The 26,209-nt window shown below is 39.7% G+C and overlaps 1 protein-coding gene across 1 annotated transcript; it reads right to left on the bottom strand.

The window, feature by feature from the left end:
* Positions 1–324: 324 nt before the first annotated feature.
* FAM98B (family with sequence similarity 98 member B) lies at positions 325–18,550 on the bottom strand. The gene is made up of 8 exons (XM_071427024.1): positions 18,371–18,550; positions 17,489–17,637; positions 16,571–16,705; positions 15,695–15,873; positions 7,949–8,029; positions 7,444–7,560; positions 5,007–5,174; positions 325–3,551 (listed from the first exon to the last, which is right to left on the bottom strand). Exons 1-8 carry the CDS (start codon positions 18,433–18,435, stop codon positions 3,174–3,176), a joined length of 1,272 nt encoding a protein of 423 aa, XP_071283125.1. The 5' UTR covers positions 18,436–18,550; the 3' UTR covers positions 325–3,173.
* Positions 18,551–26,209: the final 7,659 nt, after the last annotated feature.

The following is a 26,209-nucleotide window of genomic DNA, read 5'->3' as shown; positions in this document are numbered from 1 at the left end:
GATATTTCTTTAGTTTACGTAAAGAAAAAAGCAGTGATCATATAGATCACTATGCTTTTAATTTCTTTTCAGCAAGATAAAATCTGAGATTTCCTTAGTAATCCCAGACAAAATCCCAGACTTGTGGTACAACTTTATAAAAAAAATTTTAACAGGCAAGGTATCTATTGCCTTCTCCATTTTAGTCAAAATACATGTTATTTCCATTACCATAAAAAGTAAGTTTCACCACTATTGTAAATCACTAGCAGGAATTCTTTCTTACAAACAAAGGAGGAACACATGATAGTGGATCCAAATCACAATACACACAGATGATGGAAATAATTTCAAGTACAGTACTTTATTCCTCAGTGTTTACAGCTGTTGACAAAAGCGTCTCACAATTCCTGAAAAAAATCCCCAACCTTTTTTTTCAGATCTTCAACAAACAAAACAATATTAACTTAGGTATTCATTAAGTGCAAATAAACACAAAAATGTTCACAAACCTATATATGAAAATCTTTTACTTACAACAGAATTTTTGAAAATACTTTTTTTTCAAAACAAAACTTGAGATTGAAATCAATTACTTTAATGCTGTTACTGCATTGTTTGAGAAATTAAAAGCATACATTCTGACAAAAGGACAGCAAAGGATACCTCCATGAAATATGGTGGTGCTTTATTTTTTAACTACTGGCTTCACATTTTGAAGTTATTTAAGAAAGACTGAATTGGCCAGATTAAAAAAAACCTCCAGCGTATTTGTATTTCCATATTTTACATGGTCTACATACACATAACTGAAATATGATTCTGAAATAATTCAACTGTTAGAATTGAAGTGGACATGTACCTGCTTCATTTGATGATTTACTTCATTCAGAACTGTCCTGCCTACTAACAAACAGGATGGACTGATGAGTGTAAAAACACCAAGGCACACCCACATCTGCAGTTACAACAATCCAACTAAACTGCTGCAATCTTGCTGCAATCCTAAGACTAACGAAACCTCTAAGCATAGGTAAGTAATTTGTTTTTCCAAGTGCAGTTCCTTGATGAAGCCACATGCTTGACTGCTGATTACTTGTAGCAAAAAGAAACATTGGGATGAGCAAATAGAATTTAATCTTAAGGCTTTGGTTGTTAAAAAGCTGCTCTCTATTCCTTTGCTTACCAACACTTTGCTCCAAGGCCAGCTGTCTCATTTGGTATGTCATTGGTTTGGGAGCTATTCCAGCACATTAGGCAAAAACCAAGCTCAGAATCAAGAGAACCAGTACTGTGCTCCCATGTGGGGTCTCCCCATAACCACTGCAGAGGCTGCCAAGAGCTTAGGCCAGTAAGAAGCATAGAAAAAATTTGGCAAAGGAACTACAGTGCTAGCAGTTGGGTGACATTAAGCAATTGCTGCAGAAGTTCACACACATCCCAGCTAACAGGGTCTAGCAAGCAAAACTTCTGCTTCTTTTTGTCAGGCACCTGCTGCAACCCTAAAGCCTGGGTAAAGCCATATATATCACATTAGAAGCAGCATTCTCAACCACACTGATGAGAGAGAAAATACCAGAAGAAAAGTTTTTGAAAGATAGTAATTTGATTTGGAACAGAACTTTACATTCTGCATGAAGTTGCCAGTGAAACAGGACATGTATATGTTTATGAAGGTAAAAAAACATCTTTAAAGCATACCAATGGACACCAATAGGAAAATTGTGCAGAAAGAAAATGTAACTGAGGAACATAAATCCAAAATCAAATCCTGAAGTTCAACCTGCAGTTATGCCTACAAGTGCTTCAAGCCTGCTGTGCCATTTAATCATCAGACACACCAGGTTCATCAGATGCCTTCCTGAATCTCTTTGTAGTGACCTGACCCTGATAAACACTGTCATGAGAACATTCTCAGGCAGCATCCCCTTCCTACCTCTGTTCTCAGGAGCAGCCTCACAACATGGGAGAGCTAAAAGATATTGGGCAGCAGAAACTGACTTCTTTAAGTGACAGCACTAAATTTAATTCCTGTCTACATATATTTACAGCCCTGATGGTATGTCAGCTAACTCCTTCTAGACTAACAATGTGAGGGAGAAGGCACCCATACCATGTCAAGATAGGGCTTCTTTTAGGTTGGCAGAGAGAGAAATCACTGAGAAATGGCAACTGCTGCATGAGGTGTCTTGTTAACTAACCAGACAGTTGGTGATTCCCAAACACAGAGCAGGCAAGGGAGAACAGGATAATTTAAAAAAAACTAGTGGAAAGAAAAAAAGGTGAGAAGAAATATCTTCTTTCTTAAAAAGCTCAGCTTGTTCCAACTTTGTGTCTCAAAGCTGATACACAAGGATATACACACAAATTCATACCAGACATGATGCCTACAGGTTTTCTGCCCAGTCTGATTTAAAATTTTTTTTTATGAAACACTCACAATAGAAAACAGGTAAAATGAAAATAAGAAACTATCAAACCTCACTATGATGAGTTTACAGTTCATGCTCTGATCATTAAAGAGTGTCTGACACATTATGAACACAAAAAACAACCTGATTCAATTAATTTATGTAAAGTATTCATTCACAATGTTACTATAATGTGAAGTTCTGCAAGAATAATCAAATCTAATTGAATAAATTTCACCAAAGCCTTAAGGATTTTAACATTTGAAATTAAAATTCATTTACATGAATGAATTCATGAATTCATTTTCATGAAAACTATGAATGAAGAACAATGACATGAAGAGAATAAGCCTGAAAGCAGCATTCTTCAGTCTTTTAAAAGTGGTTTCATCCAGTTCTTAGGCCTACTTTGTTTTCTCTACACAAGATTTTGGAGCAGGAGAGTAGGCATGCAACATGCAATAATTAGAGAGGTCTGACCATTAATATATTTTTGTTTGTTTAGAAAGGGTTTTATTCAGTTGTCTGAGACTTATTTTAAATAAAATGACATAAAAAACACCATACAAGCAGTATGAAAAACAAGGACTTCAGTCATCAGATTTTAATATAAAACTTCAGTTAACTAAAAGAACTCAGTGAGAACATGAGTTGGTCTAATGAAATTACTAATATGGTCATATTTAATTCTAACCTAAACCCAAGTCAACGTATCTAAACTCCTAGTACCAGTAAACACTACCACTATATTCTGCCAGTTACTCTGTTAAGATTTACAGTACTTCAGTATCTTCGGTACCCTCCCCTTCCACCATATGGATCACCATAGCCTCCCCTGCCACCATAGCCTCCCCTGCCACCTTGGAAGCCACCTCCACCCTGGAAACCACCTCCACCTTGGAAGCCACCTCCACCTTGGAAGCCACCCCCACCCTGGAAGCCACCCCCACCCTGGAAGCCACCCCCACCTCTTCCACCGCCTCTGAAACCTCCTCCTCCTCTACCCCCTCCACCCCCCCAGTTACCTCTTCCACCACCACCACCCCCCCAGCCACCTCTTCCACCACCTTCTTGTCTTTTTTGCCACGGAGGCATTTCAGGAGGAGGTGGTTCAATCTCTGTTGGTCTGCCTCCACGGTCAGGGACTCTCCCCATCAGAACCTGTATGGAAAAACAGGTCATTTTCAGAGTTACAAAATAGCAGTAATAACTTGAGGAGACACAGGATTTTCTCCTGTGAACAGAGAAATGCTGCCTGCTGTTTTCAGGAAATTTGGCCCCTCAGTGCAGTGCCTGACAGCAGAATCACTATCTCCTGTCCCTGTAACACCACAACAGAACTCTGAAAATGTTCTCATTTTTCACCTCGAAAACAGAAATAACTGCAGCTAGCTGGCTCATATTACTTTCGTGAATTTTTAATGAAGAACAATGCAGACCTGAAGCATTAGTACTGCAATAAACAATATACACACTTCATATACAATATATACAAATGCACATATATATTCATACAGAAAAGACTCCTTATGATGCGGCTCTTCTACTTAAATTTCAAAATTCAAGTTCAAACCTAATCAGCCAACAAAAAAACAAAACAACTGGCAACGTGATGTGCAGTTCTCAAAGGCACACCAGTTTGGCTAACATTAGTAACTACTGACACTCATAAAGAGCCAGAATGAACAAAAGATGCAACAGGCTGCAGTAGCACTTCCAAGAAAAGGAAAAAAAAAGGCATCTTGACTATGGCAGGTATTACTCAGTGTACAAAAAGAAAAACTGCACTGGACAAAGTTAAACAAAGCAAACATCTTTGAAGAAAAAAAGACGTATCCAAGTAAGTCTTTTTGTTGTTGCTTTTGTATTTCCTAAACTCTCTGTGATCAATGTTAACATTCCCTGATCAGTCCCAGGCACTCCAACTGAAGTCTCTCAAGAAAAAAAAAAAAACACCTTTCTCTGAGATCCTACAATAATTAAGAAATTTCCGAGTGTTAAGGATCAAAACATATTAAAGTATCTAAATTAGGTAAAAAAGATTAGAAAAATCTGTAAATACTGGATCAATAAAATCAGGTTTAGTCACCACCTGAATGGTGAAACTCACGTCACTACTTGCAAGCTTCAGCTTTTATCACACACAAGAAAACAGCACTAGGTTGATTCAATACTGCAGCAAACCAGGTAATTTTCATCAAAATGACATTTCTACAGAAACTTTTGTGATTTATAACACACTGATGAACAAGAGATGTAGGTTTACAAACCAAATAATAATATCCTGGCAAGGTAGCTCAGGAACTGATATCACAAATACTTATATCTATTCTTGAGGTGTGCAGTTCCACTGAACTCAAGAGGTTATTTACACATACGCCCCCCATACTTTTCCCCCTCATCTACACTACTCTATTTCATCCTGTTGCATGACTGACTGTCTAAGAAGATCAAAAAGGGACTTTCTGCAATGTTCACCAGAATACTGCAAACCTTCCTTTCTTAAATGGAAAAAATGAAATTAAGGTAGCAAGCAAAACCAGTGTTTAACTCCAGAATTCCTTTTGAGAGGTCTGCAAATGCCCATGTCCATTTCTCACTGCCAGAACAGTGTACCTTGTTGATAGCACAAGCAGTCTTCTCCCGTGTTGAGCCACTGCTGGTTCTTATGATCTTGGACAAATCCTCGCGAGCAGCGAGAAGGTGAGCCAGTGAAATGGTGGACTTTGGAGACAGCGCGTGGCGCTTGGGCTGATAGATCCGAGCTATTTCATCTGTTTTTACCTGAAGGAGAACATCAAACACTGCTTACCTGCCAGGTATCGAACACACCAACAGATTTACTATAAACCACGTGCTGGTCTCAGTAAGTTTCAATTTGAACACAAGGTGAGGTGTAGCTTCTGAAAATACAAACTGTATTACAAAACATAGTGCCAGTTATCAGCAGTTCTATTCCTGCTGGTGGAACTGTTACACAGAACGTGCTGCTGATTATATTTAACTGATGCTGAAACTTAGCACCAGTACAAAAGAAACTCCTCTATCCACTGGCATCAAACAGATTCTTTAATGTCTTCCAACATGTCTACAGACTAAAACTTAAGGAGTCCATACTGCTCTCTCAAGAGCTTTACATAACCATATTCAACAGATTGCTTCTAAACATGATGAAAACAGAGCAGCTTCAATATAAAGTAAATTTGTGGAAAAAAATGAAAATATATCAGTGCAGCAAAACACTTTTGCAAGACATGAAAAAGTGAGACTGAGAAGAGGACAACATTAGATTTTTTCCAAGCATGCTTTGATGCTTCATTTATTTAGCAGAAAAGAAAAATAAATATACTTTCTGGGAAAATCTAGAATGACCTTCAGAGTGAAGTAAAACATTTGTTATTGGCTAGACCAGACCATGCTGAACCTTTACAAGACTGTTCTGCTTGGTAATTACTCCATCATTTGTGAACCCATTTCAGTCTGCAAACTTAGCCCTCTTGGAGGCTGAACAAGTTACAAAGAAACGAAAAAAAAAAAAAAATCCCCAAAATGCCGTACCATCAAAAGCAAAGAAACTAATCAATATCTATTTAATGGTGGAGAAAAAAAGGCAAGCTACCAATTTTTAAAAAGAAAACAATTTGTCTCTCGGCTTAAAAAAATAAAAATCTCTAAATTACATCAATTCTAAAACATTTTCAATCCCCAAAACCTTCTCAAAGAAGTTATGAACATCCTTCAAGAGAAATAGGGAAAAAAAAAAGATTTAAACCAGTATGTTATTTTGGATTAGTAGGTAACCTGGTTATTACTGTAACTGCATATATTTCACATCAACAGTCTTTACAAGACAGGAAAACGAATCATCTGACTGCTTTATCATCACAAATTTCTTTAAACTATTGTTCTATTTCAAAAGGGCATTCATTGTTTTTATGGAACAATAGCAAGTGACAAAGTTTTAGTCTGCTTACGTTAGTCATCAGTCACATCAACTACATTTTAGAAGGATACTTTAAATTTGAAGATACATAATTGTATTGGTACAGCTGTAAGGAAGTTCTACAAGTAGGGACATCTCCTGGCTTCTCTGAGCTAAATGCCTCCCTTTTCCTTTCTTGCAGCATAAAACATTCACAACCCCTCCAAAAATTAAACAGTGAGCTACTCCAACACAGCACAGTAGCACCTCGGCTCATGTGCTCCAGCGATACTTAGTGACCTTCACGTAGTTGATTCTGCACGAGTCAATGACAAATTGTCACGTCACAAAGACTTGTAACAATCCATACTTTCAATAAGCTTTCCAAGTTTTAAGATTTATTCAGCTTAAGCTTTCTAAAGAAACCCTTGGAAGGAAAGCTGATCTTGTCACTAATGAACAAAATCATCTGCCTCCAGCTTCCCACGTGTCTTCATCAAATTACAAATTACAGATTTGTGTGTCTTATCTCCCTACTCTTTGGGATACAAACAAGATACATTTCCAGCTCAGAAATATCATGACTATTTTTTAATATACAGAGTTCTAAGAAACAGTACAAATGAAATTATCACAATTAAAGCAATACCAGCAGAAAAAATACAGAGGAGTGCTTTGGAATTTTTAGTGACTGGAAAGATTACAAGCAATTGTGTGATTTTCTCACGCAAGCTACTATTCAAATAACCTGTTCAACTGAACAGCTGTTCATCTAGTAGAATCCAAGATAGGGGCAGTCACTGTAACCTCTCAGACTTTATGAACAGTACCTTTTTACACCCCATTTATGTTAAGGCCCAGTGAGAAACCCCAACAAAGGATGCTAGAATTTCTAATTGTGAAGCTATAAACAGTCACAAAGGATGGACTGTGCCATGCCTGGTTAAATCCATCCCCTTCCTCAATACCTAGGATTTGGATATTACAACTTGAGATGAGAACAGGCTGGAAAAAAGATAACAGTGGTGGAAGTGTATTTGTGTATTTACATGGCATGCATATTCTGTAGGAAGACTTGGGGAACAGTAGCAGACTCCCACCTACAGGAAGCAAAAAATACATCAAGTTTACCTTTGCTCTATCAGACCAGCCAAAAGACTGCACAGTCACATCGAGCCTCTTCATCAACATCCGCCGCCGACACTCGTACTCACTGCAAAGAGCATCATTGATCTTCTCCAATCTTTCCTGCAGGGTTACAGTAAGAAATTCAAACAGACAAATATATGAAGTTATAGAGGTCAATTCAAACTTAACCCCACCCATCAACTAAAATGTCTATCCCGAGGTGACCACTACAAACTGCATAGCATCTTTGTAATGCTATGCTACAGTAGTATGCGTGTACAAAATTATTGAAAAATGAACGATGGATGAATCAACACAAGGCCTGTTTTATAACGTCAATTCTGGAAGTATACCTCATTATCACCGTTAGTATTTAGCAACTGAATTTTAGTATTAATATTCAGCAATAGAACAGCGACTGTAAAAAGGCAAAGTTAAATGAAGCCATATGCATTTATTTTGACCATCCTGTTAAATACTGAAAAGAAATGGAGAAACTTTTCTTTACCACTTGGTCCGAGTTCAGAGGTTTTGTTAGCAGTGATTTCCCCACATGGTTATTTTTAACTTTGGAGAGAATGTCCTTCACCTGAAAAAAACCACATACATCTCAGAACACAAATGATATTTAGATTTATTTCAGCAAAATTTGTTACAGTCTCATTTTGCTACTTAGAAGATCAAACATAGCACATTTGTTTTAGCAGACTCATGAAAACAAACACGTATCTTCTAGCTTATGATCCACTATAGAAAGATTTCCTGAGTACTTTTGTAAGATGACCAGCCTCTATACAAAAATATTTTATGGCACATCACTTGTCTTCCCATTAACAGAACAATAGTTATATAGCAAATTTATCAAGTGCATACAAGAAGTAGGACTAGCCAAATTACTCATTTTAGATACTACTAGGTGTTGAATGACAACAATTGAAAGTTCAGAGCTCTGTTGCCAAACGTTAAACTGGGCTACAAAAATCTGGTGATGGGTGTTATTAAGAAAGGCAGGAGATATGACAGGCATGCAGTCATTCTCTCTCATTAATTTTATTCTAATCCTACACCTGGTTCCAGCTAACATTATGTTTAAAACTTTTGCATTCACCCTAAATCATATTTGCTCATACTTCTTCCACTAGTTCTTGCCCTCAATAATTAGAGATGAAATATGCTCTCTCTACCTTCCAAACACCACTGCATTTTCCTCTCTCATTACAAGAAATCTCTACCACCTCTTCTTGAGTGAACTTCCTTTGGCAAAGCTCTTCTAAAATCATTACCAAGAATGCCCACAACACTTGTACATAGCTTGAACATAATCCAACTGATTTTTCAGCTGGAGTTGACTGCATGCATATTATTGTTCCTCCAAGTTTTGTAAAGTCTGATGGAGAGAACTACATCTTTATTTGCTTTAGTAAATAACCATGGGGAACCAAGCAAAATGAATAAAACTAGAATTAATTTTCTTTTATATGTCAAAGGAAGGATTAAGGTAGTGCATGATCTACAGTAAAACCTGTAACTGGGGACAGCCATTAGATACATTTGCAAGGATTATAAGACTTCATGCAGGCATACAGGCATTTACATTACATTTGTCACAAAGGCATGGTTCAAAGCTCAGTTTTGAGCCTCACATGTTACAGAAATATCACTAATTACTGCTACAAAAAAAAATTTCCAGAAGTCAAAAACCAAATTCTGGAGCACCTAGTTAATTTTTAAAACAAATACTTAGAAAATCAACTCTCATATGGCAGGGTTTTTATAATTATCTCTTTTTTTTTTTTTTTGTGTATATGAAGAAAAATACCTGATCTCAAATTTTCTGTGAAAACCAAGGTTTTTGTTCTTTCTTTTTACATAACTGCTGGGCAGCACTCTGGCAGGCTAAAAACACAGTATCTCAGAAAAAGTCTGAGGTAAATATATTGTGCAGTGAACAAATAAAGGGAAAACGCTGTTTTGACTCTTAACAGAAAAGACAGCCTAGCAGTATCTGAAAAGTGGCAATCTAGTTAGTGTAATACTCCCTGTTACTGTATTCAATTCATATCAAAAGAGGTTACAATAAGGGGTGAAGTTCAATTCCATGGACCATACTGATCCCAACACTCCTTCTTCTCTGGTAAGTCTTGCTTCTCTGTAACCTTTTTCTTTACAAAAAAACACTCCAAGGTTGTCTGTCTTCTGCATATAGCCGTTTTTTTTAACTGAAGCATGTACATGGTGCTATATTCCACTCCAAAATGCAAATGCACCCAAGCACAAACTATGTTTGAATTTAAACAAATGTTTGAAGATCAAAATCGAAAGCTAATAATCAACAATAGAGTAAGATCAGTATGACAAAAAGAGATGAACAGATCAGTAATGAGTATAGAAGGAATGATCAGTAGATGAATTAAAAATTCTATGGGGCAAGAGGTGTCTACTCATATACAACTGTGGTCAGAAATATTACCTCAAAGTTTGAAAGAAAGAGTCTATCAAAATGAGACCAGCTGCTGAAACAAAAACCAATACAGCAAAATGAAAAATCCTCAATGTAATTTACAGTTAGATTGTGAATGAAGATGTGAAAGCCAGTGATGCTGAATACTATCTAGAGATTAGAATTATTTTAGGTCTGTGTTGTGTTGTGTCTGTATAGGTTGGACTGTTCTGTTCCCCCTATCATGTAATGGTTCTGCCCCGGTTCTCTCCTCCTTCCCTTGTGCTGCCAGTTATCCCAACTCCTCCCTAGTTGCCTTGGAGACTAATGTATCCTTCCTCAAATCCCTCCCCGGTGCCCTGTCCATCAGTCGACGCTCCCACCCTTCTCTCTAGAACTCTCTAGAAACTCCCAGCTAGAGCGTCGAGTGATTGGCTCAGGGGCCGGGGCCCTACCCTCAAGTTATCCCCATTGGTGTTCTTCCCAAGTCAATCTTTTGTATCCCACTCCCCTCTGAAACCCTATTTGTCCAAGGACTGACTCCTCCCCTGTTTCCCTCCCTCCTTATAAGGTGTTGCGACGTCCCCCTCTTTCTCTTCGGTTGTCGGTTTCCCAGGGAACGGAAGCGGTCAGGCTGGGGAAGGATTGTCCTTCTCGGATGTCCCGGCTGGCTGTCCAGCCCCGCGAGCAGTACGGGGGCACCATCCCAAGCTCCGTGGTTCGGGACAGCACCGAAGGCAAACGCTCTGTGCTGTGACAGCAGCGCTGCCTTGTGGTAGGACGTGGCTTGGCCTGTGGCTACACTCAGCAGAAACAAGAAGAGAGCGCTCTCCAGCTGTGCTGAATCCAGGTTTATTGGGACCCAGGGGAACCAAGGGCCGAAGAGAACAAGGGGGAAGTTGCAACAGCTTATAAGGAGGGAGGGAAACAGGGGAGGAGTCAGCCCTTGGACAAACAGGGTTTTAGAGGGGAGTGGGATACAAAAGATTGACTTATGGAGAACACCAATGGGGATAACTTGAGGGTGGGGCCCCAGCCCCTGAGCCAATCACTCGATGCTCTAGCTGGGAGTTTCTAGAGAGTTCTAGAGAGAAGGGTGGGAGCGCTGAGTGATGGACAGGGCACCAGGGAGGGATTTGAGAAAGGGTACATTCATCTCCAAGGCAACTGGGGAGGAGTTGGGGTAACTGGCAGCATAAAGGAGGGAAGGGAGAACCAGGGCAGAACCATTACATGATAGAGGGAACAGAACAGTCCAACCTATACAGACACAACACAACAGGTCTGCAGCTGCAAGGACAACTAAGAGGTAAACAGAACACTGGACTCCACATATGAAAGCCACATTCTGCCATCACAAGTCAATCACTGCTGCATACTCCTGATTTCCATGAACTGAAAAGTGAAAGGTAGTTCAGAGAGAACAATTAAGGAAGACAATCAATGAAAATCAGAACTAGAAGAAACAAGAGCACCTAATGAAACAATCCTTTACTGACTGAGAAACTGCCCCCAAATTTCTGCAATGTTTTCTTTCCAAGTTAGAGAACACCTATGTAATTTTTATCCAGCACAGCTTTACTAATCAGTAACAGTTAAGGAGGAATCTCTTCACTGATGAACTGGTCTATACTCAAGAACTGGTCTATGTTTTTGACACACTGTAAAGTCATATTCAGATTCTCTACTTACTCCTCACTCCCATCAGCAGGGCTCATGGGGAAATCCTACAGCTATAATGGTGAAACAAGCTGAGCGGCCTTACAGCTGCAGAACACATTGTTCAGCCAGAAGTGGTGACAGAGGTATGAGCACAGGAACTCTGACACACAACACTCTGCCAGAGGACAAGAATATAATGGATGTGAGAATCTATGCTAATACCTGTATTCCCACACATGATAGTTGCCCTGGACTGAGAAGGATATGCAGGAGTTTAAAAAACCCACCACAACCCAGAAAGAAGTCTGCACATGTAAGTGGAAACAAAACCAAATGCAGTGCCCTGATAAAAGAGCAGTGAAAACATACTCAAAGAAACATAAACCAAACTGTAATAGCCAAATCATCCTAATGTTTTTATATATTCAGGTGTAAATATAAAACCAAATAATTAAAACTAGATGTAGACAAGTATATTTGACTATTTGACATACCATGTAATCAATGACCTTGGTAACACTAAAAATTTATGGGATTGCTTTGGGAGTTTACACAGTCTCTAAATATAAAATGAAAACAAATAAGCCATTGGATCTGCTTGAGACAAAAAAACCAAATTCAAATCTGCTGCATAAAATAAACAGATATTCTACTGTTAACAAATAAAGTGTATCCTTATTGAACATGACATTTCTCATTTGTTTTGTAATTTTGTACAACTGAAAAAAAATGAGCTCCCATTTCATTACCATGTTCAATGTATTTATATAATATCCTCATCTTCTGTCAAAACAGAGAAGTAATTTTTACATTTAACACCTTTTGCACAGAAAAACATCATATATGTATCCACATCCAGAGTTTTTCAAGATTTTGAAAAAACCTGACCTGTGGAAAGGTGTCATATTATTAATTTAAAATAGCAACACTTAGAGGAAAGAATGTTGCCTTAATTAGTCATAAGGTGTACTGTACAGTTGCATAGAGATCACCCAAAATCTTAAGCACAAAATATTTTTAAGCCTGTTTCATATACCTGCAGATAAATTCAGTATTTATCTAACTTTAAATACATTTTTGTTTGACCTGATGTCTGGTGAACAGGACAACTCTTCGGTCTTGTTCCCTGCAGTTACATTAATCCTTACTGTCCAGGCACCATTACATCTGTAAAATTCCTACAGATCAACAGTCAAATGAAACACATTAATTTAAATAATAATAAATTCTAGGATTTCTACCCAAGTATTTACAAAAATATTCTTCTCACACTTCACTTAAGTGTTATTTTAGCTTAATTTTGACTTAGTTTGTTCAGTAGCCCTTTGTAGTTTCTTTTCATTCCACTGATATGTGAAAAGTAGCGGAGTACTTTTAATAATGTAGGCCAAAAAAGTTCAGAAGTCTTTTGAATAATAGCACATTAAAAGTTTTTTCAAATAAACAGTATTAGAATGTCACTTTGTAATTAGGTGTGAAATTCACACTATCTTGATTGGAAAACAGCCAGATGTAAGCACTAGTTACAAAGCACAACACTGGCATGAACTTTTCTGAATCTTTCATCAATGTTCATTTAGAATTTATGGAGGTTTCTGCACTAAATTTCAGGTTGACTCCTAGATTCCCCCTTCGTAAATATACTTTACAAGGGAACAGCATCTTAAACAACCTAAAAATTACTATCAGTTTTTCAGTACTGTATAATTAGATATGCTTAGTGATTGAAGGCTGTAATACTGTCCATTTATCTCTCATTTTCTTAGTTATATTGATAACCACAACCCTAGGTAATTACAGGAGATGCAAAGATACTTGCTATGATTGTACACTCAAAGTTTGAGCTACTATAAAACTCATTTTGAATGAAGAAAGCAATCCTGATTTTATAATACTCTCTTAAATAAACTGGAAAATCACTTAAAACAATAAATGTTCTAATGTTCCATACCAAAATACAGTGTGTGATCTGGCCTTTGGTAGGTTGCTGCTGCACAGCCCAACTATTCTCAGAACTACTCCCACAGCTACTGACAATGCTGAAGATGCTAGACAGAGACAAAGAGTAGACACGTTGAAATGCTGCAGATACATTTGCAGATACACTAAATAAAAATACTAGATCAGTATGTAAGTCTGTATTATGAATGATATAATACTAAACATCAACAGTGCAATTTTATGCAGAATCTAACTAAATCAAAAGCCAAAAAATATTTGGAAAAATAAATATATCGTTTCAAGTGAATTTCTGTGTTCATATTTTAAAAAAGTAACAAAATGGTGCTCTTAAAAAAATGTTTACAAAGCCAATGAACTTTAATTGGTGGCACCACCTTTCTAAAGCAGCTATACCTCTAAGTTTAGGTCTCTATCATCTATCAAACTTGTCCTATATTAAAGTAATGGATGAAGGACAAGTAAACACATTGCAGAAATTCTACAAAATCTCCTGCAAGGTAAGAAAAAATCCTTTGTTCATAAGGGATGAAACACACAGAGAACAAATTACACTATTAATGTGGAGTCACAGAAGATGAATGAACTAGTTTTGCCACCTTTCTACACTCTGAAGTGAGTACAAGTGGTGTGACCACTGTGGAACTAACAGACCTGAAAACTATTGGAAAATAGTCCAGGCAGCATTTATTAAAAAAAACCAAACCAACAAACCAAAACCACAGATAAAACGCTTTTCAGATTCTGCTCATTTTTAGTACTTCTGAAAGTGTAATAGTTTATACAAACTGGGATGGCAACACCATGTACAACTGAAGCCTGTGATGCTGTCTGATAGGAAATGTCAGACTTTGCAAAAGGTGACAGACACCAGGTGTCCAATAAGTCAAAGAAAACATTCTATATCACTATGTGTGTATGAAGGAACTGGTGCTCCAGGTCTGGTCTTGCTGTTCCACAATTGCAGAACTGGTGTCCTGTCCCTACAATGCAATGAAACTAAATCTGCACCAGAGAAATGAAGCAAGGAATTGAGCAAGGAAGGTCACAGCCTATGAACACACATGGATGCAAACACAGCTATCACTCACAGAGGGAGATGAGCACAACCAGGCCATTAGTCGTCAGATGTAACTTTGACATTTTCATTCCCGAAACAGTGCTAGAATTGTTTCTTCATCCCTTCAAAAATATTTACTGAATGTAAAGATTTCCTCAGAACTAAATAGATCAAGCACAGATATAGTGTAGGAATAGGCAGTTCCACTTGCACCTAGGTGACGCCTTTTATAAATTAACCTATTTAAGGTTTTGTCTTGTCACACTGAAGACAGATATAAGAAAATCATGCAAGTAACAGGCCCTCTCCCCAAAATCTCTGAATGTTCAACTGCCCAATTGTTGATGAGGAAGAATGAAAAAAACAAGCACAATCATGTCAAATTATTAAATTCAACAACTCAGAAGGAGAGGGAGTTTTCATTCTGCCCTACAAGGCAGATCAGTCACTCTCTCCCCAAACACCAGAGAGAGATGAAGAGCAAAACTTTTAGCTGTCTGACAGAGAAGATAAATTCCACCTCAAGAGCCTATTTACATTCTGCAGTAAGGAAATCAGACTAAGGATCACATCAGTGAAATGAGTTAAAACCTGGAGGGATACAACAAAAAGAACTATCTTGCTGACTAAGGTTTAAGTTGGCTTATTTACTGAATATTGGCAATTCAGGCATTTTCATCCTCTTCTGCAACAAATCCACACTTGCAATTAAGAAATTAATAAACTAAAAAGGACTAATTCAAGTTTTGGATATTAAATGTAAATACATTCCAGAAACGACTACAGGTATATAAATGCACAAACAGTTATTACCCAAAGCTTTCTGCTTGCTACAGCACATCTGAATGGGTAAGAGAAAAACTTCTACCTTAAACTTGCATGGCAAAGTATGTCTGATCAGGTACATTGCAACCTCAGGGAAATGCTGCACCTCAGGGTGCAGGGAAATACTTCACCTCGTAACTCTAATAGTTTAACATAAAGACTAAGCTGGCTTTCAGAATTAAAATTCTTTTGCACTTGTCAGATAGGGTTTTTATGGGTAAGACTGCTGGGCCCTTAACTCTATGATGAATGCTTACAGGGACAGTGCTTACAGTTTAGCAGTAGTGAGAAGATGTAAAAGCCCGTACCTTTTGTTCCACACTGGTTAACAAGGGAGTAATACCAGAAGATGAGGAGTTTGGCAGACCCAGTGCTTCACAAATAGTTTGCATTTCCTGAATAATTTCATTGTGCTTTTCCAAATGAGAGCCTTTAACTTTCTTGCTCTGCAGTATCTTTAAAGCCTGAAGTTCTGTACTTAGAAATACTAGAGAGAAAAGCATCATAAGAGCAGATTTAGAGACACTTAAGCATTTCTGCATCCACATTCTCAGTACAGCTACAATATCTTACATTTGTAAAATAACTATGATAAAAGACAGACTTTCTTAGTTCTCTCCTGAATAGGTCAGTATGTTTCCTACTCTTTACCTCCATTGCCTCTCACCTGAGTTCCTATATTCAGTCTACACACTGCATTTAACTGTTCAACTCCCTGCTGCCACCAGATCCCAAGTTCCTTGGCTAGTTTCACATTACCACATTGGTTCCTGCTGCCACTCCTTTGTCCAAGTCCAACTTACACTTAGACATTGCTTCCCTCAATTCTGTTTTCAGTACCTTCAGATTGTGCAGCATTGCTGTTCAAGCTGCCCTCTCACAAACACAGGAGGCAAGGTCTTAGTTTAGGTGAGCTGGAACATTTGGATCAAGAGGGGGATCAGGAGGCCTCACTAGGATGCACCATACTGTTAAAAGAAATTTTAGTTTCTGCTAAACAGCTTTCTAATGCTGCTCTATTTTTCACTTTGCACAAAGGAGTTGATGTATGCTGAGCTAGTATGTAAGGACTGTACACATCAACTTAAAACACATAAAGAACTCCTCAGTGTAAATTGTTCAGTTATGATAAAGCATGCACATAAAATACTGTATTATAAATGGGAAAGATGATTATTACTCACAAAGGAGTTTAAGACAATCTTCTTTCTCTCTTAATCTGTCTTTGATGTCTCCAGACACCAGTGATGTATATGGACAAGCCATTTCTCTCAGAAAGCCACTAATTTCAAGCTGGAAGCTCTCTATATCTTTCACTCCTATGGAAATAAATGCACAATTAATGGCTTGTTACAGAAACATCAAAATGCGATCTAATTTTTTTAACGTACACTTCTATTGCAGATTTCAACAGCCCAAAGATTAACCACCTACCACACCAGTAACATTTTTCTTTAAGAAGTCCTACATACAAGAAGATATGCCTTCTAATAGTACCTTGTACTCATGCTTTGAATGAGGTAATGCTACAGCAGTCTGTGAAGACATGAACACAAATGACCATCAGAAGGAAGTGAACAATTTATGTCACTATATAGCGTGTCAATGTAATTTTCTGATGAAGAAGTGACAGGAGGCATGAGCCCATTATTTTCAGTGATTGGTTTTAGTTCCACTACTTTTTTGGCGAAAACATAATATAAAATCTCATTCAAACTCCAGCCCTCGGCAGGAACAATCAGGCAGTGCTACCAAGCACTCCAGGTATCCACACACGGTGCTGACAGGAACACTGTGCTGGACCAACAGCTGGAAAACACCCAGCACTGCAATTTATGCCATCAAAATACAATTACAGGCATGAATGCACTTTTCACATTTATGTATATCTAAAACCACCTCAAATCACCTTCTTTTTTCCTTTTGAAACAGTCTTCAGAACAAGAGATCTTAATCTTAATCTAAGAGCCACATATGTACAAATATCAGCCTGAGTTTGGCTACCTTTCAGCTTTCTTGTAAACTTCAACACTAATTTCACTATTAGCTGAACAGTATGGGTCTAAATCCACGGAAAAAATACTAAATTAACATTAATATACCATCTGTTGCAGTGATGCTTTCTTCCATATTACAAAGTGACTTTATCTGGGAACCTAACCAAATGCAAAGCTCAAAAAATTCTGGTGAAGACAATCCATTTTCTGCTGCTTTTTTCAGGGCCTCCTCCTCCAACAGGGCACCCGTGTACCTGCACAGACAGATAAACATTAGTAATAAGAAGTAAGCATAACATAAAATATACATATTTTCAAATTATTTTACTGTAAGCTGGTTAGTAACTACATTTAAAGGAATTATTCTTTTTACATTACTTTTGTCAAGGAACAATTCAGATTTCTTTCTTTTAAACACACCAAAAAGTTATTGGTCATTTATATACAAAATAGTTTGTCAGAAAACATGAGACAGGCACTTTCACACGTGTATGTGAAAACACTTTGATCTCTCAGAACTCAAGTGTTAACTCAAGTGTTTGGTCAAATTTCCAACTAACAGTAACAACTGACTGCCCAGGAGTACTGGGAATAACATAACTGAAAACTAAATTTCGCACAGTTTTTGTCCCTCACCATGCGAAGCACATCGCGGGAGGTGGGCAGGCACCAAAGAACGAGGCGCTGCCCCGCCAGCCTCCAGCGCCCGCCCCGGCGCCGAGCGCAGCCGCTGCACCCCAGGAGCACCCGGCCTCCCCTGCCCTCCCCGCGCTAGAGCCAGGCCGAGCCCACCGCCCGCGCCGTGACCCCGCTCCGGCCGAGGCCCGGCCCCCGAGCCCCTGGCGCCGCCGCAGCGCGGGGCCCGTTCCTCCGCCGATGCCGCGCTCCCCCTCGTTCCCGCCTCCAGCGCGGCCTCTCGCCCGCGGCTGCGGCTGCCCGCGGCCTCTCGCCCCTCGCAGAGGGGAGCCGCCGCCGCTCCCCGGTTACCCCAAGGCCTCCAGCGCGTCCAAGATGTCGCTCTCCATCCCCGGGCCCGGCGGTAGCTCCTTCATGCCGGCGCCGCGCCGCGCGGTGCCCGCCTCAAACCGGCCCTCCGCAACCCGCGCCCGCCGCCGCGTTCCGCTGCCGCCGCACGGCAGCCCCGTCGGGGGGCGGCCCCGGGCTGCCCCCGCCCCTCCCTTGGCGGCCACCCCCGCTCCGAAGGGCCGCTGAGCGCCTCGGGGCCATCCCCCTTCTGTGTCTGGGGGTGACCCTTCTATACAGCCCGGCTCTGCGTTTGCTTCCGTGCTGGGGAGCGCCCGGGCTCCCTGACCCTTTCCCGGCCGGGCTCGTCTCCTCCTGGCCCTGCGGCTGTGCTCTGCATTCGGCCCCAAACCCCCCGACTGCCCGCTGCAGTCGCTTATCCCGCTCCACCGGGTACCAGCCGCCTGGAGAAACACGGGATTGGGAGCGACCGCAGCCACTCCTGGGGCTCCGGACATGGCTCACGCCAGGGCAGCCAGCTCTGCCACCCTACCCCGAGCCCCCTCTGGAACGTGGTTCAAAAAAGCAGGTGTTGAGGCCTGGACTTCTGCGTTATTATTGTGACCTCTCAAACTGAGAAATTCTTCCTGAGATGGTGCAGGCCGTATCTGCCGGGCACCTGCAGATTTTCCTCTGTGGGGTAGTGCCTCAGCCCTGCTGTGCTGATTTTGGCTGAGGTGGAGTGAACTCTCTCCTCTGTGACTTGTATGGGACTGTATTTCGGGGCTGTGCTGAAAGCAGGGTTGGTAATATAGAGATGGTTTTGTTATTACTGAGCAGTGCTTGCACAGAGCCAAGGCTTTTTTTGCTTCTCATTCTCTCATAGTAACCCACGTGTGAAGGGACTGGTGGTGCTGGGAAGGGACACAGCCAAGACAGCTGATCTCTACTACCCAAGGAATATTCCAGGCCATGTGGCATCGTGATCAGTATATAAAGCTGGGGGGAAAGGGAATAAAGGGGGATGTTTGGAGTTGCAGATAATGGCATTTGCATTCCCAAGTAACTCATGTCCTGGAGATGGCTGAACACTCCTAGTGGGCTCATGGGAAGCAGTGACTTAATTCCTGTTTTGCTTTGCTTGCATGCACAACTTCTGATTTTTGTATTAAACCGTCTTTTACCTCAACCCACAAGTTTTGTGGCCTTTGCTCTTTACTTTTTAACCCAAGTGTGTTTCCATTTTTTTGATTCTCTCCCAGAGGGAGAGAAGGAGGGAGCGAGTGAATGGTTGCATGTTGCTTGGTTGCCAGGTGGAGTAAAACCACAACAGCCCTTTTGACCTTTTTTAACCAGTGTTTTCTTATATGGACCTTCAGAAAATCCAGTGGCTAAATTTATGATGAAGACCAGAAAAGCATTCAATCAGATGGAAGTAATTATAACATAGATGTTCTTAATGCGTGAAATCTCTACAATTTTTGAAGTAACTATTTTTAATTATTTCTGTTTAACAGAAGATGTGGCTTTATTGAGTGCTAAGCTTTAAAAAGAGGGAATCAGGACAGCTATGACATCCTCCCACACGCACAGACAGAAATCTAGAAATTAAAAACATTGTTTATGGCAGTCAGGGAAAGGAAGAGCATCCTGAAGGCTGACACACTTATGTTGACCGTATGTGTACATCAGTGCCTCAGCAATCTCTTTCACAGCTCTCAACTGGCTTGTACCATGTGACAGAACTTTGATTAGCTTTTGTTTCAAACGGGCTAACATAATTTCTCTAAATCAAGGAGCATGCATCTGAGAGCAGAGATTCAGAACATGAACTCTTGCACCTTTTTAAACATTAACATCCAATTAGTAGAATGAGAAAACAAGATGTGCAGAACTGGACAGAAATAGCCACTTCTCTTTTCCTTTCTTTTTTAAAGCTGTACCTCTATGCCACCCAGAGTGATTCATCACTGTACAGTTGTTCTCCAAAACTGGGAAGTTTTCATATCAGTCAATAATGCAGGCTAAGACAAAGAACTGGGAACAACTAGAAGTGAAACTAGCATAACATTATCAAAACTAAAAAGAAACCTGGTGATTTAAGAGATACTGTGTGGTACAAGTAGATGGCAGCAGTGGGTCTTGCTTAAATATTCCTAATAAAAGTATTTTGCTAATGTTACAGGAAGACACCTAAATTAGTAATTTCTCCCACTGCCTTTTGATAGCATTGCTTATACATACATATATATATATATATATGATAGCCAAGCATGTGTATCAGTCACTGTTTTAATTCCACAGGGTGCTCTTGAAAAATTGCAACTTTTCTGTGTACTAGAGATGTTCTCTGTATGAGGGAGGACAAATTTGAGTTTCCCAAACTGTCCCTTGATACCCACAATTGAGAGAGGATTTTGGTTGTGATTGTATACTAATGCTCCTCTCATGGTGTTACCATTCATGCAGACTACAGCTTTCTCCTTGTCCATTCCTGAGTTTCCCATCTCTGGGGAAGGGAAAAAGAATCACAAGAACGCTGGCTAAAACACATTTTGTAACCATCTGTGCCCATGGGTGTGGGCTTTGCCTTTGCCCCATGCCCTTTGCAATATACAAACATAAACATCAAACCACAAGCACACAAGTGAGAGCACCAAAAGGAGAGCTCTCGGCACTCTAGAGCCATTACTTTCCAACAGAAAGCCCATGTGACATTAGCTAGGTCACCAGTGCCCAGAGCTTTTCAGTTTTTGTCTTTTCCCTGGACTCCCAGTTGGCCATCTCCCTCAGCAGTCAGGTAACTCTTGATGCTAGCCCAAGGAAGAAATAGAGGTGCACAGCCAAGATTAGAAAATGAAGACAGCATTGCATCAGCACTGACTTGAATCAGCTTGAACTGATACTAAATGGCAGCTGTGTCTCTCTGTACAGCAAGGTGAAGATGGGAATTTTGGGGAAAGGTCTGCCACTCTATATGAAATCTCTAAATTACAAGTTGCCGGTAATCTTGCTAAAAAAAAATAAAATACATGACTCAGTTTTCCATTGAGGTAGGTAAACCTCAAGTATTTACTTGCATGAATATGACAAGTCACAAATTGTTACACTGTTCAAAACTGCTTAGAAGTGCTCCTGCTGCCAGGCTTGCAGTGGGCATTCTCAGACAGCCCAGTGGCAAGAGTGGGGGGAAAGGGTCCTGCCTGCTGCTGCAGCAGGGCCATCACCTCCTGGTCTGCACTGCCAGCAGAGATGGCTTTGGGTTCTGCGTGGTGCGCACAGTCTGTCTGCTCCTAGAAGGGAAAATAAAGCTGCCCGCAGATGCAGCAGCTGCACATTTCCAAGGTTCATTGGTTTGTCTTTCTCGTATGCTCCACAGGAATAAAAAAATGAGGTCTCTTGAATTCAAACAGAATGGAGCCAGACACCGTTTTAATGCAGGAGAGGTCCAAGTAATTTGCAGTACTAAGAAACATTTAGCAGACAATTAATTGACCACTAGAGGGGATCATAGGAGTGGAGAAGGAGTGGAATGTACTACGTGATAAATGCTTTCCTCTAATCCAAGCTCGCCTACGTGCAATGTTAAACTGTATGTGCACAGTTTAAAAATGATTGAGAAAAGACAGCACTCTGCACTCTGTATGTACTTAGGTTGATATAAGAAGCCCATATTAAGTTTAAAATACACCAAAACCAAGTTTACTTGTTACAATGAAATAGCTTCTTTACACAGATGTTTTTTTATCAGTTTAACTTAATCCAGTCTGTTCAGCTTCCATCTGTAAAAAGGTGCTAATCATTCTTTTATCCTATTTAAAAAAATAGGTTCTGTTCTTCAGACTTGCTGTCATTTAAACAAGTGTAGCTTGCTTGTTTAAAAGCTAATGTTAAAGTTGCTTTTAATCCTTCCGTAAGCTTGTTCTTATCTTTAAGGATGATTTAGGAGTAGCCACCCCAGGCAGTATGAACCTCATTACATCATTGTGCAATCAGACTGCAAGTTGACATTGATGTATATATTTTAATTACATCAGTCTTGCAGATGAAGTATTTGCACTGAATGTGAATGATGTGATATCCATGTCACCGAACCTGAACAAATTTCCACTAGCTACAAGGATCCTGCCCATCCATTTACTGGCTATCTTGCTGAAATTGAACTTGACATCCCATCATAAATATTTGATTTAGAAATCACCCTTCTAACATCTTCCAGACCAAATCAAGCCACCTGAAGCAGTGACTTCAAAGTTTTCAGTCCAGAATGAGTTCTTTCAAGAAACTGTGCACAGTAATAAATTCTGCAGAATACAAAGTTCAGTTCCTTGAAGATGGACTGCTCTCAAGTGACTTTCTTGTGGCACATCTCTCTGCACAGGGGTGGGAGAGGGCTGAACCCGGCAGCCATTGACACCTTGCACAGTGACTGCAACATACCCACTAATACCCTTTTTCCAGTATTTGTCTAAGATGGTGTCTCTTCACTCTCCTTGAGTTGGAATAAAATTAATAAGGCTGTCTAGCTTTGTAAGGTTATAGACTTAGCTGCACATCATTGAAGTTACTGAGTTTTGTCATCTACCTTTGAGGTAGTAGGTATGGGGCCTAAATATTTCAGTGAGATATGCTTGCACCTTTCAGCATCATTAAATAAATATGAATAATTTGTTTCTCCTTTTTCCTAGTGGTGCATTACAAGAGAAGCATTATGACTATTAAAGAACCTAGATTTCTTTTTGCTTAAGTGGAGTTTCCCACAGAAGATATCAATACACAACAATACAGAAAGAAAGGCACTGAACACAAGCAGTTTTACAAAAGGGAAAGCTGAGTGACACGTGGAATTGCCAGCACCTTTCACCTCTGTCAGGGGACTCAGTTTAATTGTCTTCTTGCTACCAAGATAGTAATTATACCGTAAGGACTAATTACAACTGAAATTTCTGTTGTTTTTTGGGGGTTTTTTTAAGGGGAAGTGAGAAGATGATGTAGCCCTTAAGTGCCCAGTGAACATTTGTTTGCCGAAGAGGCTGCAGTGTGCTGGTTGTAATTTTGTAGGCATTATTCCATTATGAATGAGATTGAAGCCACAAACTAGTGCAACATATTAAGTGAGCAAAAAAAGACAGACCTGCAGTAAGTCTGGCCCCTGCTGCAGCAAATGTTCAGCCTGGCAGGACAAAGCAATGAATATTCCAAGTTCTTATTTCTTATTCTTTTAAAAATAAACTGTGCCCATTTTGCTCTTCAGACCATATGGCATGAATCATTTCAGTGAAGCATTCATCATGATTTACACTGACATTATTTCTTAGAAGTTAAATGGTGGGGCTTCACTGGGAGCAGCTTCATGTATTACAGCCATTCTTGTCTCTTTCACTTGTTTCACTGAAAGGTAACTTCATTAATCTCAGCTCAAAACTGGAGTTATGGGAGTGAAACCCAAGCACAAAGTGTTTGTGCTTTTAGGTTTTCTGGCTGAAAGTTGATTTACTCATAAATGTACACAAGCTTTTTAGTTTAAGCTTTTATACTCATGTATGATGTAGTCATAGGTGCCTGATTGCTACTTACTCTGTTTTCATTTTAAGAATGTACAACAGAGACAAGTCTTATGATGGTTATAGCAAATACAAATGTAATGAGAAAATGCTGAATATTTAGGTGGCAAAGAAGGTATGTGATCAGGAGTGTGAGTTACCTGAGAGGGATTCCCTGAGGTCAGAAACCTGCTACCGAGTCCTGGCAGCCTGTGCCAGTAACACCATAAGGCTGCAGGGCTGCCCAGGAGAGCCTGTGAACAAGGGCAGCACAGACACTGTGCTGCATCCATGGGGAAACTGAGGATGTAAATTTGCAGCAGCTCCCTCTATCAGCTCTTAACTCTTTTTTATCACTACCTGTTTCTTTTTTTCCATAGATTTCCCACAATCAAGTGAATTTTCTGTGGTTTTTTTCCCCTATTAACTCCCTGCTGAGAGACCAGGAAAAGGAAGATCTTCTGTGTATAGTAAGACAAAATTATTTCTCTGCTAGTCATGTACACAGTGTAGCCTTGGGAAATCACTTAAAACTCTGTACTTCAGGTGTAAAAGCACAGTGTTATCTGAGTAGTAAAGATAGTAGACCAGAATTTAATAAATAGAAGAAATAATAATCATCCTCCTGTCCTTGATTGATAAAATGTAAAGTATCAGACTATCCATCCTAGTTAAAATAAAAGACAGGAAACATGAAATATTGTTAAGTGATGGGAATAGCTTTACATCTAAAAAGTCCCTGAATCAAAACATAAAGTGGCAAATGTTGGGTCTGAAATGTAAGGCTGAGACTTTCAGAGTATGAGGCATCCATTCCACTGGGGCTTGACTCACAAGTCATACTTCACAATTTATAGCAAAACTGGATTCTTAACATATTGGAATAAAGATTTTTAACAAGCTTCCATCTGTTAAACCAGCGAATTGGCTTGGTCTGATCATGCTTGCTGTTTTAATAAATAGCCAGCATCATTTTTCAAACCACAGCTTTCAAATTAGTTTGGAGCATTTCAGCTCACAGTAGTTGTGGCCAGTCCTGAGAGATTGACATTGCTTGTGCTTTTGGAGGAGCCTGCACCACACAGAGGGCCTGGCCTCCCATCCTGGTGGTTTGGAAGAAAGGTATTCCAGTGCCACTTAGGAAGGGTGGGCTGAGAAGTGACCTCAGGATAGCCACTTCCTTGACTAATGGTATTGCAAATGAGACATAATTGGTCTCAAACAGGAAGGGAGTGAACCACTAAAGTCCGAAAGCAACTCCCTGTCTGGAAGGTGTGTTTGCCACAGCAAAAAAAAGCCACTCTGTTAGCATGGGAAAATGAACTGAGGGCATATTTGCCTTTTTGCTGTGTTTTTCTTTTTCAGCACAAATGAAAATGTCAACAAAGAAGTGTGTGCATGGAATTAAATTCTTGCTTTTCCCTCTCTACAACAAGACATTTAGGGTGTATCTATATTTTTCAGTCATTTTATATATTAGTATTAAATGTTAAAGCAAAGCATCATAAAGTTAAAATGAATGTTTATGGTCCAGATTAAAGCAGTCAAAAAGCCATCAAAAAGAAGTCATAATGGGAGGGGTGTTCAGAAAAACAGGTGAGATTAAAAACACGACTATTACCAGCTAAAAAGATACACTAGCATGAAAGGCATAACACATGCTTGTGTTATGCAACATGCTTCTCAAGTCCTGAGTGATATGAGTGTCCCAAACAGGAAGTGATGAGGATTTGGATGCTGACCACCAATCTATGCTGTCAGAGTTTTTCTTACCAGACAACAGAAATAAATGAATTGTGCAGTTCATTGTTTCTTCTCCGTCTTCTCTATTTCTACATCCACGCTCATCAGTTTCTCACCCATGCCTTTGTGGGGTATTGGATCCAGGCTTTTTCTCTTCTCTGTCTCAGTCTCAACCTTGTCCTGGTTCCCCTCATAAACTTCAAGAGACTGCAAATCACAGGAAGTGACAAAGGTTCAGGGAAATGGTGCTTAAATAATCTAATCTATGTGAGGCAGTAGAAGTGACATAGCTGAAATAATAAAAAAAATAGTAAATTAAAGGCGTGTGTCGCATTTGAGCCCAAAATAGTGAAAACTGACAGCATTAGAAGCAAATAAAAGAAGTATGATGTGGCCTTTAACGACTGGAGTCTTCCTCTCATGGAAAAGTTCAATACAAACTCACATGTGCACACATCCATACATATACATGTGTATATATAAAAGCAGGTCCTTAACTTATATTTCAGGCTGGGGAACATTTTGGTTCTTAGTCTCTCTTTTTCAAATGATTCACCTAGGTACAGCTTTTGTGAAA

The sequence above is a fragment of the Agelaius tricolor genome, unplaced genomic scaffold (assembly GCF_023055355.1).
Source record: "Agelaius tricolor isolate 1412-34295 unplaced genomic scaffold, bAgeTri1.0.p SCAF_5, whole genome shotgun sequence".
NCBI classification, from domain to species: domain Eukaryota; kingdom Metazoa; phylum Chordata; class Aves; order Passeriformes; family Icteridae; genus Agelaius; species Agelaius tricolor.
Note: the sequence above shows the minus strand (reverse complement) of the source record. Positions and strands in the feature narration are given on the sequence as shown.